Here is a 15,872-nt window from a genome sequence, read left to right on the forward strand (position 1 = left end):
TGATCTCGTCTTCAGCATGCCCGTGTGGTGCTCTCTCTCTCTCTCTCAAGCACACACTCTTAAGCTTCCTTGTGCAATCTAAGTGCCCAAGGTGTCCCCTCAAGCCATCGGGGGGACCTGGGAGTCCGTGGCTCCCCCTTACTGGGGAGTTGTGTGCAGCGTGTGTCAGTAAGTAGCGGTGTGTGTCCCTTTGCATGCAGACCTGGGGTGTGTCCTGCAGAAATGTCCTAATGAGTACAGTCTTCTGGAATCGCACCAAAAGTAACTTTCATGTGCCAGACTTCTCAAGACATTCTGAATCTTTTTCCGTGGGGCGTCAGGAGTTATATTTAGAAACTAATAAAGTTCTTCTCACTCCCTCTCTCCAATCCCCCATTTTCCATTCTCCTTAAACACAGAACTGTGAGGTTGGGAGTCCTCTAGCTGTGGTTTCCTGTCTCTGAATTTGCGGTAAAATCCAGCTTCCAGCTATTTATTGAATGCCTAGTATGTGCCTGGGTCTCTGGAGGGTGACCTTGGAGTCCCTGCCCCAGAGGATGGGAGACAGAGCAAGAACAGAGACCCATGTGCCTAAGCTACAGGGCCCGGACACTGCTCAGAGACGCGTGCTGGGGTGCGGTGATAAGTGATAACTTGTCACATCCTGTGTCTCAGGTTGTAGTGCCTGACAGACACTCTGTCCCTGGCTGGAGAGACGAATGGGTTGCCTCTGGCTTCTGATTACTGCTCAGGCCCTCCGTTGTAAAAGCCACAGACAGTTGGGTTGATTTCCTTGCCCGAAGCCAAACAGCGATTTTCCATACGCAGCTGGGGCACAAGACGCTTGAACTTGGTTTATGGCTCTTGTGTTCTGGAGCCTGTCACAGCATACAGTGGGCCAGAGCTGTCCCTTGCAGTGACCCAGTCACTTGTCCCAGGACTGCCCCCCGGAATGTCCCAGACTTCACCCAGGCTGGTAAGGTGCAGCTTGGGGAAGGGACTTTCCAGTTGGACCTCCGTAGCCTGAGCAGAGACCTTTGGCCCCTCCTCTTTCTCCCTCTGTTTTTTTTTCTTTAAATATTTATTTGACAGAGAGAAATCACAACTAGGCAGAGAGGCAGGCAGAGAGAGAGGAGGAAGCAGGCTCCCCGCGGAGCAGAGAGCCCGATGTAGGGCTCGATCCCAGGACCCTGGGATCATGACCTGAGCTGAAGGCAGAGGCTTTAACCCACTGAGCTACCCAGGCGCCCCTCTCCCTCTGTTTTTTATATACTAGTTGGAAGCCACTGGCAGAAACACCACCCAGTGAAGCCCTTTGGAATCCAGATGGGTGATTCCAAATCTTAGGGGAGTATAGACTACCAGCAGGACCTCCTCATGTCATTGTATGCAGATGCTGTTGAAAAATAGAGGTCTTTTCTGTGCCCAGTTGTGGGTCAGTAAAGAAGAGCCCAGACGTTAGCCCTCACCGTTGTGTGCGTGGAGCCTGGCTCTGGCCTTCAGAGCGGCTGTTCCCTACTTGGCCCGGCGGCCCCACGTTCCACAGCAACAGCGTGCGGTCCCAAAACAGAGACCTCAGCTTTGCTTCCCAGTCGGGGCTGGCGGCGGCGGGCTCTGGTGGGGACCGTGCTCCCATCCGTCCGCGGAAACAGGAATGGGAGTGGCTCAGCCAGCCTGGCAGCCTGGCCTGTGCTTTGAGAGGAACGTTCTCGTGGGTGGGGGAGCGGTGCTCATCCAAACCTGGCTTCGCTGGCCCCTCCCAGCCCATTTGGGGCGTTGGGGTGGGGGGTGCGTCCTGGAACTGCTGGTGCCAAGCACACATGGATGGTGTGTCCAGTGGCTTCGACCCCTGCCCCTCTACATGGCTCTGCTGACCTTCCTTTACTCATCTCTGTGGCGTGAAAACAGAAGGCTCCCGTGCCCTTGGGGAGAGCCCCAGCCAAGGATGGCTGTTTGGAGGAGGAGGGCCTGCTCGGGCCCCTTCCCGCCTCGGGTGGGCTTCCAGCGCTGGCTCGGGGCACGTCGGGGCTCTGCAGACGTGCCTGGTCTGCAGCAGGTGTGCCCAAACCTCACGACTCTCCTGGGAGCTCCTGCTTCTACCAGTTTTCCCTTTCATCACTCACAGGCAGCCGTTCCCGGAAAATCCTGGCTCGAGTCCAGCCTCGCTAATAGATACAAAAGCCAGCCTGGCCCCGTGTGATGTTCTTTCCCCGTAGAGAGAGCCCGGGTATTAAGGTGAACGAGAGCCGAATTCTTCTCGGCCAGTGGCAGTTATTACCTGGTCTGCTCAGAAGGTGATGGCTGCTTCCAGAATTGATGGAACCTGACAGGGTTCCACGCAGGGCTGAGGCGGGGCGGGAGATGTGGCGGTGACGGATAGGTGTGAGGTAGAAGACTTGAATCAGTACCTGCTTTGCTGATTGAGTCCTGGGTGACCTCGGGTAAATCATGTCTGCTCCCTTGACCTGCGTTTTCTCTTCTGTGAAATGGGGCCACCCGGTTTGGCCTAACCGGAGACTCACGAGGACCCAGGGTTAAGAAGGTGTAAGGGGGTGTTTTGTCATCCACTGCGTCCCATGAGACCACAAGTAGAGTTCATCAGTGTTGTTGATAAGCAGTTTGGGATCCACAGTGGGCCTTGTTGACCCCCCAACTCAGACACCTGACGTGCTGGCTGCTGGCTTGGGGGTTGGTGGGACAGGGTCTACCGAGGAAAATGCAGTGTTTGTTAGGACACAGATGAAATGAGTTCGTGTCTCCTTGTCCTGCGAAAAGGAAAAAAAACCTTGTTGGATCTCAGGTGGGGCTTAGAGGCACAGGGGCAGAGAGAAGCCCTTGTACCTAGAGGGTGTGAAGACATGGTGCCTCTCCTTGGTTCTCAGTGCTGCTTCCCGAGGTGTCCCCCACAGTTGGTCTGGGCTGTTGTCCCAGGCTCTGAGAGCGGGGAGAGCCACCTAGGGACACGGGTTGATTGGTCCTGGGAAGTAAGTCCGAACCAGTGAAGGTTTCCAAAGGCCTGGTGGGAAGGTTGCTCTCGAGTGACACGGGCCAGGCCAAGTCTGGCGTGGCCAGAGCCCGTCTGGAAGCTTCCGTTCCTGGCACGGTGGGTGTGTCGACACGACTCTGACGCCGTCCTCCTCTGCCTGGCGGAGCAGGTTTGGCAGCCGGAGCTGCTGCGCGGCCTTCACTGCCCCTCTGGGTTCCCTTCTAGGGCGAGTTGGAGCGGCAGCTGCTGCAAGCCAACCCCATCCTGGAGGCCTTCGGGAATGCCAAGACGGTGAAGAATGACAACTCCTCGCGATTTGTGAGTAGTGGTGTCCAGCTTGCGGGCCCGGGCTCCCACCCAGAGCTCGGTGCATGTCACCTTCTGGCCTGTTGCCCTCCAGTTGGTGTAGTTCTGCATACATGGCTTCTTCAGCCCGGTGGCAGAAGGCCAGTGGGGGAGAGTAGGGGGTTACCTGCTGGTCCCACTGATTGTCCCTGTAGCCCACAGCCTGTTAGAAGCTGGGGCCGGCTCAAGGAGTGGGGGATACTCGTGTGCCTCAGTGAAGGGGCCTGGGCGCCTCTCGACCGTGTCCTGGCCCTCTGAGTCCGGAGTACTCAGGCAGTGTGGGCACAGGGCCCCTGGCCTCCCAAGTGGGCAGTCTCTTGCTTTTGTGCCTTAGGCTGTGGGGCGGGGGGGCGGGGGGGGAGCTCTGATCACTTCCTCTGTCTTTCCTTAGGGCAAATTCATTCGCATCAATTTTGATGTCAATGGCTATATCGTTGGAGCCAACATTGAGACTTGTATCCTTGGTTAATTGCAGCTAGCTGGGGTCGGGAGGGGACGAGTCGAGCAGCTGCTTCGGCAGCTCCCCCTCATTATGGGCCTTTTGGGGCGCCTTCTGCGGTGTTGGGAGGAGTGCTGTGAGCAGCTCACTGAATCCCGGACCCTGAACTTGTATGGTTCTTTAGTAGCCAGACAAAGTTGCGCCTCGAAAGGAATGGGATGATGAAGACCATCCAGTGTGGTTCCCGGAGGGGCGGGGTCTGAGCAGGGGGTACTCGATTTCTCCCGGCGTGGCCATTCCATTCCGCCTTGCTGGCGACATAGTTCTGCTCTCATTCCCGTGTGAGAGGGGGCTCCTCAAAGACGGGGCTCTGAGTGTGAGGTCTGCTGTTCGATAGGCCGTATCCCTCGAAGGAGAGAGCCAGGGTAGTTGGTTTTATTTTGCCATTTGCCGCCTGCTCAGGTTCAGTTGCTTGTGGCCGGGGTAGGGAAAGTGCCTTCTCTGCTGCATGCACAGTTCCTTAACGTTTGCGAAGATCTCTTGGAGAAATCGCGTGCCATCCGCCAAGCCAAGGAGGAGCGGACCTTCCACATCTTCTACTACCTCCTGTCCGGGGCCGGGGAGCATCTCAAGAGTGAGTAGTGGGCCCAGCGGCCTGGCCTGTGGGCTGCCGGCCCCCATCGGGCCGCACCTTCCAGGGGGGGAATGGAAGCGTCCACCTCCCAAGGCCTTGGCCTTCTGTTCTGACCACGCCAGAGAAAAGCCAGGGCAGTGGAGTCTGGCTCTGTGAGTCACCGGGACCTGGCGCTCTCCAAGGCTCCATGGAGGGCAGTCTCACATGCTAAGGGGAGAACATTCCTGGCTACTCTGCAGTTCTGGGCCGTCTCAGGCCTTGAGGGCTGCTTCCCATTGTCCCATACTGGCGGTCACAGTGCTGCTTAGAGTGCTGGATACGGCACCTCCCTGACCCGCCTTTGCCCTCCATCCCTCTCAGCCGACCTCCTGTTGGAGCCGTACAACAAATACCGCTTCCTGTCCAATGGGCACGTCACCATCCCCGGGCAGCAGGACAAGGACATGTTCCAGGAGACCATGGAGGCCATGAGGATTATGGGCATCCCTGAAGAGGAGCAGATGGGTACAGAACTGGGCCTCCTGTGGCTGAAGGAGGGGAGGCGGGGGGCTGCTCATCACACACCCTTGGAGGCGTTGGAAGGCCTGGGGAGAGGTTCCCATTGGCTCTGAGTCTAAGGGAGTCCTGTAGAGGCCGGGAGGAAGGTCTTGAGATTGTGGGAAAATGGTACCTCAGGCTTGAGTGTTAGGGTTGTTTGCTCCCAGCGGCCCCACAGGCCTTCGTGCCCAGGGGAATAGGGCCAGGTGCTCAGCGGCTCAGGGCTGGTGTCGTCTCCATTCCTGCTTTGTCCTGGTGGGATATGGGAAGGGGCCAGGGCTGGGACCTTTGCATTGGTGAGGGGTGGGACATGCCTCTGCCTTCCTGTTTCCTCAGAAGGAGGATAGAAAGGCCTGTGGCTTTATTTTCGAAAGATTGGGGGAGAGGGAGAGTACACCCTGTTCTCTGGCATGAGGCTTGGAACCACGTTGGCTCAGCCATAGACAGTATGTAAATGGTGGGCATAGTTTTGTCTGATAGAACTTCATTTATAAAACTAGGCAGTGGGCCCTGAGGCCAGAGGCATGTTCTTGGTCCAGATTTAGAAGTTTTGGGAGGTTTTTGTTTTGTTTTGTTTTGAAGGTTTTTTGCTTATTTGACACAGAGAGAGCACAAGTAAGCAGAGCAGCAGGCAGAGGGAGAGGGAGAAGCAGGCTCCCTGCTGAGCAGGGATCCCAATGTGGGGCTCGACCCTAGGACCCTGGGATTATGACCTGAGCTGAAGGCAGCCACCCAACCGACTGACCCACCCAGGTGCCCCAGTTTGGGGAGTTTTAACAGAGCTCGGGCCCAAGCATTAGGGCTGCCCGAGCCAAGGTCTGTCTCTCCAGGGTGGTGGGGCCCACCTCGTGGCTTGTCCTCTTCAGGGGCCCCTGGGGGAGGGACCGGCCCCACCCAGGGGCTTATTCCAGCCACCCCCTCCCCGGTTCTGAGCTGCCTTTGATTGTCCCCTAAAGGCTTGCTGCGAGTCATCTCGGGCGTTCTTCAGCTTGGCAACATCGTCTTCAAGAAGGAGCGCAACACGGACCAGGCGTCCATGCCCGACAACACAGGTAACGCTCGTGGTCCCGTCACCTGGAGCATAGGGCCCGCGATCTGGGTTTGGATTTGCTCGGAAGAAGCCTCACAGGAATTCCAGCCAAACCAAATACACAGTTTATGTATATTTATGGCTGGCTGTCGCTTTTTTTTTTTTTTTTTTTTTTTTTTTTAAGATTTTAGCTATTTATTTGACAGAGAGAGCATGAATGGGGGAGGGCTGAGGCCGAGGGAGAAGCAGAGTCCTCCCTGAGCGGGGAGCCCTCCATCCCACGGCCCTGGGGTCGTGACCTGAGCCAAAGGCAGATGCTTAACTGACTGAGCCACCCAGGTGCCCCTCGCTCTGTATCTGTCTATCTATGTATCTATCTATCTTTCTTTTAATAAAATACAAATGTCACCCTGGCATATCCTCAGGGAGTAAGCCTCAGAAGGAGCTAGAAAAGCCCTTGGTCGTGTGGACCAGGGTGTCCCTCTGTCGTTCTGGCCAAAACCGGTAGTCCCTGTCAGTAAAACCATGATTTCTGCTCTCGCTCCATCTCCTGCGCACCTTCCCCATGAACACGTCAGGACAGCGGACCGCTGCCATCCCCACATCTGTTTCTCCGCCACTGCCGTCCCCTGAGTCACTGCAAATGACCCCATTTAAGCTGTCAGCCCTAATGTGCCCTTCTTGGGGCTTCTGAGAAAACGTAACACATGCGTGTTTGGATTGTATGAGATGTTCCCAGGGGATGTGTGCTGTTGCGCCCCCTAGCACCGGGGCCGGGGTTGGGGGGCTGCTCCTCCACATCCTGTTGGCGGGGAAGACCCACTTCCACACTCACTGTGTGGCCAGGATTGTGCAGAGGAACCGGCCCCGGGCCCCCTGTGAGGAGGGGCCGTGGCCACGGGGTCTGAGGAGAGAGCTGGGCGTCGTGCGTGGGGCTGAAGAAGGGCCCAGAGCCAGTTGTCCTGGTAATGATCGATGTTACCGCCTCTCGGTTGAGCAGAGGGATTCATTCTCTTGGGTTTAATTAAAACTTCTCACCCTTCCCTTCCTTACTCTTTGAAAAATTGCAGCTGCCCAGAAAGTGTCCCACCTCTTGGGTATCAACGTGACAGATTTCACCAGAGGGATCCTCACCCCGCGCATCAAGGTGGGCCGGGACTATGTCCAGAAGGCACAGACGAAGGAGCAGGTAGGCCCTCTGGCCGGGGGTTCGGGCTGCTTTCCTGGCAGGGTCGCTGTGGTGGCTGGTTGGGGGCCCGCTCTGGGCTACTGTTGTGATGGGCACCTTGCCTGGGTCCCTCATTCAGTCCTCCCAGCAGTTCAGGGAATAGGGTGGTGTTTATCCCCAGCGAGAACATGAGAAAACTGGTCCAGGGAGTCGGGATGCTGCCCCGGGCCCCTGGCTTGGGAACGGCCGAGGGCACGTTGTGCCCCTTTGTGTGGAGTCGACATGGGGACTGATTGGCGAGTGTGGAGGCTTGTCCTGTTCTGGTGTAGAGTGAAGGGGGAACTCGCTGTTCCTAGCACAACTCATTCTGGTGCCCGGACGGCAGCACCCACCGCCCTCCAAGCCCGTGCCAAGCGGCTGTCTCCTCACAGCCTGCTGTCTCCCCACAGCCTGCTGCCTTGTGGTGAGGGACAGCAGTGTCTTCCCTTGGCTGTGCCACGCGGGCGGGTCTGCCTCCCCCGGGAGCTGGGATCCCTCCCCAGGCAGGCCCCTCTGTTGCCACTGGCGATGGGGGGCTCTGAGGTGCTGTACCCCACCTCTCAAAAATACGTCAAAGTTCACATTAATGAGTCCTTTTTCCTAGGGGTGTCGTCCCTGGTACCCCACACTGGTGGCTGTGGGCCCGTGGGTGATGCTTGGCAGAGCCGTCCCACCACAGCATGGAACGTTTTCAAAAGACAACATGCACAATTACTACCGACTGCATTTCCCGCATAACTAAAGAGCTTTTATTTTTTTCCATTATGAAACTACTGTATGAACGCTTAAGATTCAGAAAATACAGAAAAATCTAGATAAAGAAAAAAAATTGTCACAGTCCTAGTCAGTGACAAGTATTGGGCAGCTTTTTATTTCCTGCAAGGTTTTTTCTTAAATTTTTATTTTATTTATTTAAGTAGGCTCCATGCCCAGGTGGAGCCCAGCGCAGGACTTGAACTCACGACCCTGAGATGGCGACCTGAGCTGAGATCAGGGGTTGGATGCTTAACCATCCGAGCCACTCAGGCACCCCAAGGCTTTTTCTTTCTAAAACTTAGTTGTCACCCTGGCTTTTTTATCGCGGGACTGTTCCGGCATTTGCAGAATAAGAGAGTGTAATGAGCCCCACGTGCCCGTTGCACAGACGGCTTCAAGAGTTCCCGACTCACGGCCAGTCTTGGCTCACCATTAATCTTATTCCCCCACCTCTCACATTTGAAGGAGACCTCATATGTCTTACCATCTCTTCTGTAGATGCCTCCGTATGTCCCTCTTTATCTTAAAAAGGACTTTGCGAATGTCTGAGTACTTCATGCTACGCGTGCATTGTTGGGCACCTAAGTTGTTTCAGCTTTGGGTCATTGTAAATAACGCTGGGGTGACCCTACTTGTGCGCGAAGCTTTTCTTCCTATCCTTAGAGCCGTCTCTCTGGGGGACAGCCGTGCCGGGTGGAGTGACTGGAGCAAAGGGTTACAAGGTTTAGAGACTCCTTGCATCTGACATTCTGTCCCCCTGGGTGTGTCCCCTCCCTCTCCTGACCCCAGGCGGACTTTGCCATCGAGGCCTTGGCCAAGGCCACCTACGAGCGAATGTTCCGCTGGCTGGTGCTGCGCATCAACAAGGCTCTGGACAAGACCAAGAGGCAGGGCGCCTCTTTCATCGGCATCCTGGACATCGCTGGCTTCGAGATCTTTGAAGTGAGCTCCCCTCCCGTGCTCTCTGGGCCACCTGCTCCCTGGGCGAGGAGTCTTCTCTCCTCCGGCCCCACGGCTGTCTGAGTGGGCCAGCTCCTCCCTCTCGTGGAGACAGGACACATCAGCTGGGTGTATTTTAAGCTCCAGCAAGCACCCGTCCCTCCACCCCCCACCCGGGCAGTGCTGGCGAGAACGGGACCTTCTGGCGGGTGCACTGGGAGCCTGCACAGGCAGGTGCTTTCTCAGATGGATTCTTCCAGCAACTGTTCATTGAGTGTTGGACGAGACCTTGTGTCTGGCCCTGGAGACTGAGGTCTGGCTGGAAAAGTGACACTTGGGGTTGATCAGAGCTTCTTAGCCTCGGGCAGGTTTCAGAGAGAGACTGTGAACTCCGAGGGAGGAGGTGGGCAGGGGACTTACCTCTGCTGGTCACTAACATCTCGTTGATGTGACGCCTTTCCTTTTAATTGGGAATTGAGCAGAATTGACAAAGCGCAGTTGTCCTAGCAGTGCTCAGGGTCTGTCTCCGGGGGGAAGCAGGCGCTTTCACACCATGGCAGTTTGTGGAGACGACATGCTATTCTTCACGCCCGTCTCCCTCAGCCTCCTGGAAGTCAGGGAGCCCGCAGCTTGTGCGTGTTAATAAGGAAATACCACGTGTTCGTGTGGCACAGTGTTTTCATAATTACATTTCAGCATAACTGTTTTCCTTTCTCATTAGTCCATCTATTATTCATTTTCAAACTCTGTTCTGAGAGAGGCTTTACCAAACTTCTAGGAAGGTCCGTGGGCCCCAGGTAGTGAGGAATCCCTGCTCTGGGTTTGATAAGGGAAGGCCACCTGCGGGTCTGGGCTCTCTGGGGGCCCGCACCAAGCTGCCGGAGGAGGTCCATCCTGAACTCCCACCCCATGCCTGGCCAAGGGGCTGCGGCTTGGCAGCGGGACGGCGGGCACCGGACTGATGTCGCGCTCTCTCCCTGCAGCTGAACTCGTTCGAGCAGCTGTGCATCAACTATACCAACGAGAAGCTGCAGCAGCTGTTCAACCACACCATGTTCATCCTGGAGCAGGAGGAGTACCAGCGCGAGGGCATCGAGTGGAACTTCATTGACTTCGGTCTCGACCTGCAGCCCTGCATCGACCTCATCGAGAAGCCAGTAAGAGCCAGACCTGCTCTGACCTCAGCTTGTCAATCGTCCCCTCCGGGGAGGGGGGCCCATGCCCCGCCTCCCGCTGCACGTTGACATGGGGCGGAGGTGTTGTGTCTGGTTCCGCTCCATGTGGGTGCCGCCTGCAGGAATAAGCCCGCGGGCTCGGATCTGGTGCCTGGGGGCCTCACCCGGCTGCCGACCGGTGGGGGGCTGTGGCTGGTGCCCAAGTATCCTGTCTTCTGTCCTGGGAGACCACCCAGTGTTTACCTGAGGGGTGGGCTCAACAAGCCCGTCTTTGTCTCAGAGAAACAGGCGTGCTTTTATGCCGTAGCATCCTGTCCCCAGGTGCTTCTGCTGCCCCGTGCCACGGGCAGAGCCAGGGTGTTGAATGCGCTTCCGTTGCAGGTACTGAATCTGCCCCCGCCCCTCTTAGGACTAACTCCGCACCAGAGCTGCCGGCCCCCGGCATTGGCCGTGGGTGGGCAGCAGTAGCTGGAGAGCATCTGGGGTCGCCTGCTTGTGTTTTAGGTTGGGCAGGATGTGCTCCTTCATGGAGCCCAGGCCGTTTCTTCTTCTGGGTTCTCTCTCGTTCCCAGAGTCCTGAGCTGCTGGAAATGGGTACAGCTGGAGTCACCCTGACATGCCAGTTGCTGGAGGACCTGGGAGGGACCTTGTGCATTTGGAAGTGTTAAGGCGGGGACAGGGGTTGAAACGATTCCTGAGTCTACTGTCAAGCATTTTACTTTCGTGATGAGTTTTTCTTAAATCAGTTGAGGTTTTCAGTGAGCAGGACCTCATCTGCCTTGGAGTCCGCTTAGCCAAGCTCCACAGCATTTTAGTTCTCCTTGTCAATCCAGCGTGTTGCCAGGGCTCTCGCCACGTGGGGTACATGCGCATTATGGGGGGCAGTGTCTCCCAAGTGGCTTCGGGGGGGCAGGCGCCTGTAGAGGACAGTGCCCCGGGCGTGCGGGTCATGCTGCACACCTGTCAAACCCACCATGTGATTTCCAGGGCACGGACTCTGATGAATCATCTGGTTAAAGTGTGTCGGCCACAGCCTAGACCTCAGAAGTTTCTTTTTTAAATTAGATTTTTTTTTTTTTAAGATTTTTTATTTATTTATTTGACAGAGAGAAATCACAAGAGAGGCAGGCAGAGAGAGGGGAAGGGAAGCAGGCTCTCCGCTGAGCAGAGAGCCCGATGTGGGACTCGATCCCAGGACCCTGTGAGCTGAAGGCAGCGGCTTAACCCACTGAGCCACCCAGGCACCCCAAAATTAGATATTTTTTTAAGTGGGCCTGGTACCCAGTGTGGGGCCCGAACTCATAACCCTGAGGTCAAGAGTCATGTGCCGTATCCCCTGAGCCAAATGGGCGCCTCAGGCTGGAGTTCCCGAGTTGAGTTCTGCTGATGCTTCCTTTCACCCCCTCTGTGGGGGCAGCTGTCACCACCTTCTGCTGAGACTGGGGCTTCTCGTGAAGGGTAGGGGTGGGGTGGGTCCCCAGGTCGTACTCACCTGTGGGCTGCTGCGTTTTTCCCAGGCAGGGCCCCCTGGCATCCTGGCCCTGCTGGACGAGGAGTGCTGGTTCCCTAAAGCCACCGACAAGAGCTTCGTGGAGAAGGTGGTGCAGGAACAGGGCGGCCACCCGAAGCTGCAGAAGCCGAAGCAGCTGAAGGACAGAGCTGACTTCTGCATCATGCACTATGCAGGCAAGGTGAGGCGAGGTCGCACGGCTGCACCTGCGGCAGGGGGGGTGGGGGGGGGGAGATGATTCTGTCTACGCCACGGGGCGGAGCAGCTCTGGGGGCAAGCTGGGGGACAGGGCCCGGCCGGCGGGTCTGTCGTGGCAGGGATTGGCATCCCCGTGGCTCTCCCAGGTGGCGGAGCCCCGTGCTGTGCACCGTTGTACCGGGAGCTCACAGCCCGCCTGGACGGCGCTCGGACTAGTACTCAGTGGTCTGGTCGTTAGATGCATTTTCTGAGCGTGGAAGGGAGATCTTTGCTATAGGCAGATGCTGAGTTTGAATGAGAGCCTGCCAGTCGTCATTGGTGGACTTTGGGTCAGTTAACCTCTCTGAGCCGTGGTCGCCTCATCTGGAAAATCAGTAAACCCTGCTGTGCGGAGTGAGGTGTGTTCAGTGAGCTGGTGCAGCCTTGTGCTGGCTGCGGCTCGGCCTTCGCATGCCTGGCCTCTCGGGCGGCACTGTCTGCGGTGTCTGCGCCTGTCGTGTGTGTTGGGGAATGTTCAGCAGCACTCCTGGCTTCTGCCCACCAGAGGTCACTAGCACCCTCCCTGTGTGTGACCAGAAGGTCTCTAGACGTTGCCACACGTGGGCTGGGCACAGTGGCCCTGGTGGAGAGCCGCCGCTGGGGGTGACAGCTCTGTTAACGGCTGAGGCTGCCCAGCCACAAAATGGCAAAACTGCTCTCGTCCCGCCCTGAGGGGGGCTGTCCTGAGTGCACACCGCTCTGGACTTGGAATAACGCTGGTTTCAGCAAGTTCTGTGTTCTTGCTGGAAGTTCCTCTAACAGGTGCAGCCAGAACACGGGGTGAGTTGGGCCAGGCCGGCCTTGAAGCTCTCACGGCTCTGCCCCCCAGGGGCACCTGGTCCCCGCCTGCTGGTCAGGGTGCGGTTGTGGGGGCAGCCCGTGGCCCAGCCTTCAGCTTGTCTGCTTCCTGTGGCTGCTGAGGCACACAGCTCGTGACTTTAAAAACACCCATTAAAAAAAAAACCAAAAAACCCCGAACTACCAGTGCTGTTTCTCTAGTTACCTACGGTAACGTCCCCGAGCCTGCGTTCCCACTTCTGTCTTTGTCAGAAATGCCCGTGTAGAGCCACACACAGGGCTTTTTCACGCCAAAAACCAGTCACACCGGAAAGCCCGCCGGTGCCCCTGAACGGCGAACCTGGCCGTGCGCATCCACGCCTGGGCTGCAGGCGTGCTGGCTGTGCGGGGCGACCAGGGCGCGGTCTCGGGGGCTTCGACGCCTCCTTGGAGGTAGCAGGAAGCCAGCATCACACACCGCACGGTCGATGGGCGCCTGTGGGGGAGCCTCCAGGAGGGCGGTAGAAGAGTGCTGGCCCCAGGACAGTGGTCACCTCTGCGCCATGCTGTGGGCTCGGAAGAGGGAGGCTGAGGCGGCCTGCGCTGGGTATCGTTCTGGGGTCTTTGCTGTGGAAGTACAGTGGATTTAAGGATGTATTTCAGAAAATAATAATATGAGCTCAGGGAAAACTCAGGTGTCCTGAAAAGATAAAGCAAAAATCCTTGCCCTGTTAATTAAAGGAAATTTTTTTTTCTTTATACTTACGTCACCAAATAAATAAATAGGTATTCCATTATATTGCCACAACCTAAATTTCTCAGCCAGTCCCCCGGTGCTGGATATTCGTGTTGTGGGTAGTTTTCTCGTTGTTGCCCGTCCCAGTGCCGAGAACGTCCTGCTGCGGCCTTGCCACCCTCCTCACTCCCTCCTTTCTTGGGGAATGAAATACCAGGTCAAGGGGTGTTCACGTTCTTAAACTTCTTCACCCATGGGGCTGGCTGGCTTCCAAGCACCTGTGTCCCCAGAGCAGCCTGTGACCCGGGCCCCCAACTCTCACAGGTGGACTACAAGGCCGACGAGTGGCTGATGAAGAACATGGACCCACTGAATGACAACATCGCCACGCTTCTGCACCAGTCCTCTGACAAGTTCGTCTCGGAGCTGTGGAAGGATGGTACGCCCTTTGCCCCCCGCCCCCTTCCTCCCCGTGGCACGGCTGGCCTCGGCTGGCCTCGGTTGGCCTGCCTTCGCCCCAGTCTTGGGACGAGGGCTGGGCCTGCGCCCGAGGGAGTGCCACCGCGGCCCAGATCCCCTGCACGCGGGTCCCCCATCACGCACCCTTCTGCGGTTCCACCTCTCCGTGGCAGGCCGGTGGCTCTGGAATTCTTCTTCCTTGCTTCTGTCGACTCCTCCTCTCCCTCTGCCTGGTTTTGCTTTAACCTCTCTGTTGCAGAACTACAGAGCACTCAGAGGGCCTATTTCTATCAGCGCTTTCCCCTTCTCCACCTAGAACCAGGTGACTGCCCCCCCGGGGGCTGGCCCTCGTGTGCGGTGTGACACGCTTCTGCTGAGTGTTCCTGCCCCTTGGCTCTTCCTGCCTGACCATCCCTGTCCCCGCTCTGCCCCCCACTTGTGGGCAGTCTGTCTACCTCGATCTTGGAAAGGGGGGAAAACCAGCATAAAAATCCATATTCTTCTTAAGAACTGCCCCCTCTCCAAAGGGGGTGCTGTCTTGCTGCTTGGATGGCTGTGGGCATCTCAGCATGAGGTTCAGGGGTTGCGTGTCCTACTGTGTGTGTGTGTGTGTGTGTGTGTGTGCGCGCGCGCGCACGTGCGCGCGCAAAGAGTCTCTGTGCTTTAGTTCAGCACTCTTGGCAAGGGCCTGCTCCTTCTGGGCCTGGCCTCCAGGGCGCAGGACATGCTTCCCTGAAATGGCCGGTTTCCGTGGGGGCACATTCACCCTTCCTCTGAGCACCCTGAGCGGCCTTCACAAGCCTCCCACTCTCAGGAAGCCTTTGGTAGCTAGTGAGGTGGGCCCTGGGTACGCGAGGTCCAGAATGCCTCACACTTTGATGGACTGGTTTGCGGGTCTGCCCTTGCCCCTGCTAATGTCTTCAGAGAAACCCTAGAGCTCTGCCCACAGAGGAGTGGGAAACAGACTTTGTCTCAGAGTCCTCGGCTTTTTTTTTTTTTTTTTTTTAAAGATTTTTAAAAAGTTTATTTGTTTGACAGAGAGAGATCACAAGTAGGCAGAGGGGCAGGCAGAGAGAGAAGGGGAAGCAGGCTCCCAGCCGAGTAGAGAGCCCGATGTGAGGCTCGATCCCAGGACGCTGGAATCATGACCTGATCCAAAGGCAGAGGCTTAACCCACTGAGCCACACAGGTTCCCCAAGAGTCCTTAGCTTTTATATCCAGGAGCAGAAGGCTTCAAACTTAAAGTTGGCTCTTGCTTAACATGGACCTCCGGTCACCAGCCGCTTTGGTTGGATTTGCTTTTTCGTTTCCTTTCACTGCGGAGGACGTGGTTCCTTCATTGCTCTGGGCCTGCGCCGCAGTGCCAACCAAGGGCAATGTCCCGGGAGGGCGTGTGAGGTGATAAAGACCATGAGCTAGGAGACCCTGCAAGACACAGGAGCGGGCAGGGGTCTGCAGACTCCTTGGGACCTCTCCGCTCCTGACACCGTGTGCTGCTCTGGGCCCCCAACCTACCTACCTACCTACCTACCTACCTATTTATTTATAGTTATTGTTAAAGATTTTATTTATTCATCAGAGTGAGAGAGAGCACAAGCAGGAGGAGTGGCAGGCAGAGGGGAGCCCTGGGATCATGACCCGAGCTGAAGGCAGACGCTTAACCGGCTGAGCCACCAGGCACCCTCGGTCCCCAGTTTAGGGGGCTCTGCACGGGAGGCCCCCAGACAGTGAGGGGATCCTCCAGAGTCCTAAGAAGCATGGCAGGTAACTTGACAGCTCCCACTTTCTGACTCCCAGCCTGTGCCCTTAGGAAAGGTCAGTGTGATTTCAGGGTACTGCTCTTTTGTTATGCTGTTCTTAGTGGGGCGTGGAACTGCAGGGTCCTGCAGGTCAAGTTTTAACACCTCCCTAGGGCCAGCCTAGTATAGTGGCCAGGCTTGCTGTCCGGAAATCCGGTTGGGGCTCTGTTACATCTCTCTGGGAACAGGAGCTTGCACGGTGGGCTGAAGATGGGTGATGAGAATGGGGGATTGTGGGGTTAGCCCGTGGACCCCCCGCAGTGGCTTTGCAGGCTCTCCAACCCTTTCCCGCCTCTTGTGCGCAAAAGTCAAGTTTGCTGAACGTTT

At 56.8% G+C, this 15,872-nt stretch overlaps 1 protein-coding gene across 1 annotated transcript in view; it reads left to right on the forward strand.

Moving 5' to 3' along the window:
* MYH9 (myosin heavy chain 9) overlaps positions 1 to 15,872 on the forward strand; it is an 89,464-nt gene that overhangs the window by 50,023 nt on the left and 23,569 nt on the right. The window contains exons 6-15 of the mRNA XM_046011458.1: positions 3,191 to 3,283; positions 3,702 to 3,765; positions 4,285 to 4,383; positions 4,744 to 4,887; positions 5,877 to 5,972; positions 7,021 to 7,139; positions 8,703 to 8,855; positions 9,836 to 10,009; positions 11,545 to 11,718; positions 13,612 to 13,726. Coding sequence (XP_045867414.1) covers positions 3,191 to 3,283; positions 3,702 to 3,765; positions 4,285 to 4,383; positions 4,744 to 4,887; positions 5,877 to 5,972; positions 7,021 to 7,139; positions 8,703 to 8,855; positions 9,836 to 10,009; positions 11,545 to 11,718; positions 13,612 to 13,726 — 1,231 coding nt within the window. The remainder of the gene's footprint in view (positions 1 to 3,190; positions 3,284 to 3,701; positions 3,766 to 4,284; positions 4,384 to 4,743; positions 4,888 to 5,876; positions 5,973 to 7,020; positions 7,140 to 8,702; positions 8,856 to 9,835; positions 10,010 to 11,544; positions 11,719 to 13,611; positions 13,727 to 15,872) is intronic.

Source organism: Meles meles, chromosome 7 (genome assembly GCF_922984935.1).
Source record: "Meles meles chromosome 7, mMelMel3.1 paternal haplotype, whole genome shotgun sequence".
Classification (NCBI taxonomy): domain Eukaryota; kingdom Metazoa; phylum Chordata; class Mammalia; order Carnivora; family Mustelidae; genus Meles; species Meles meles.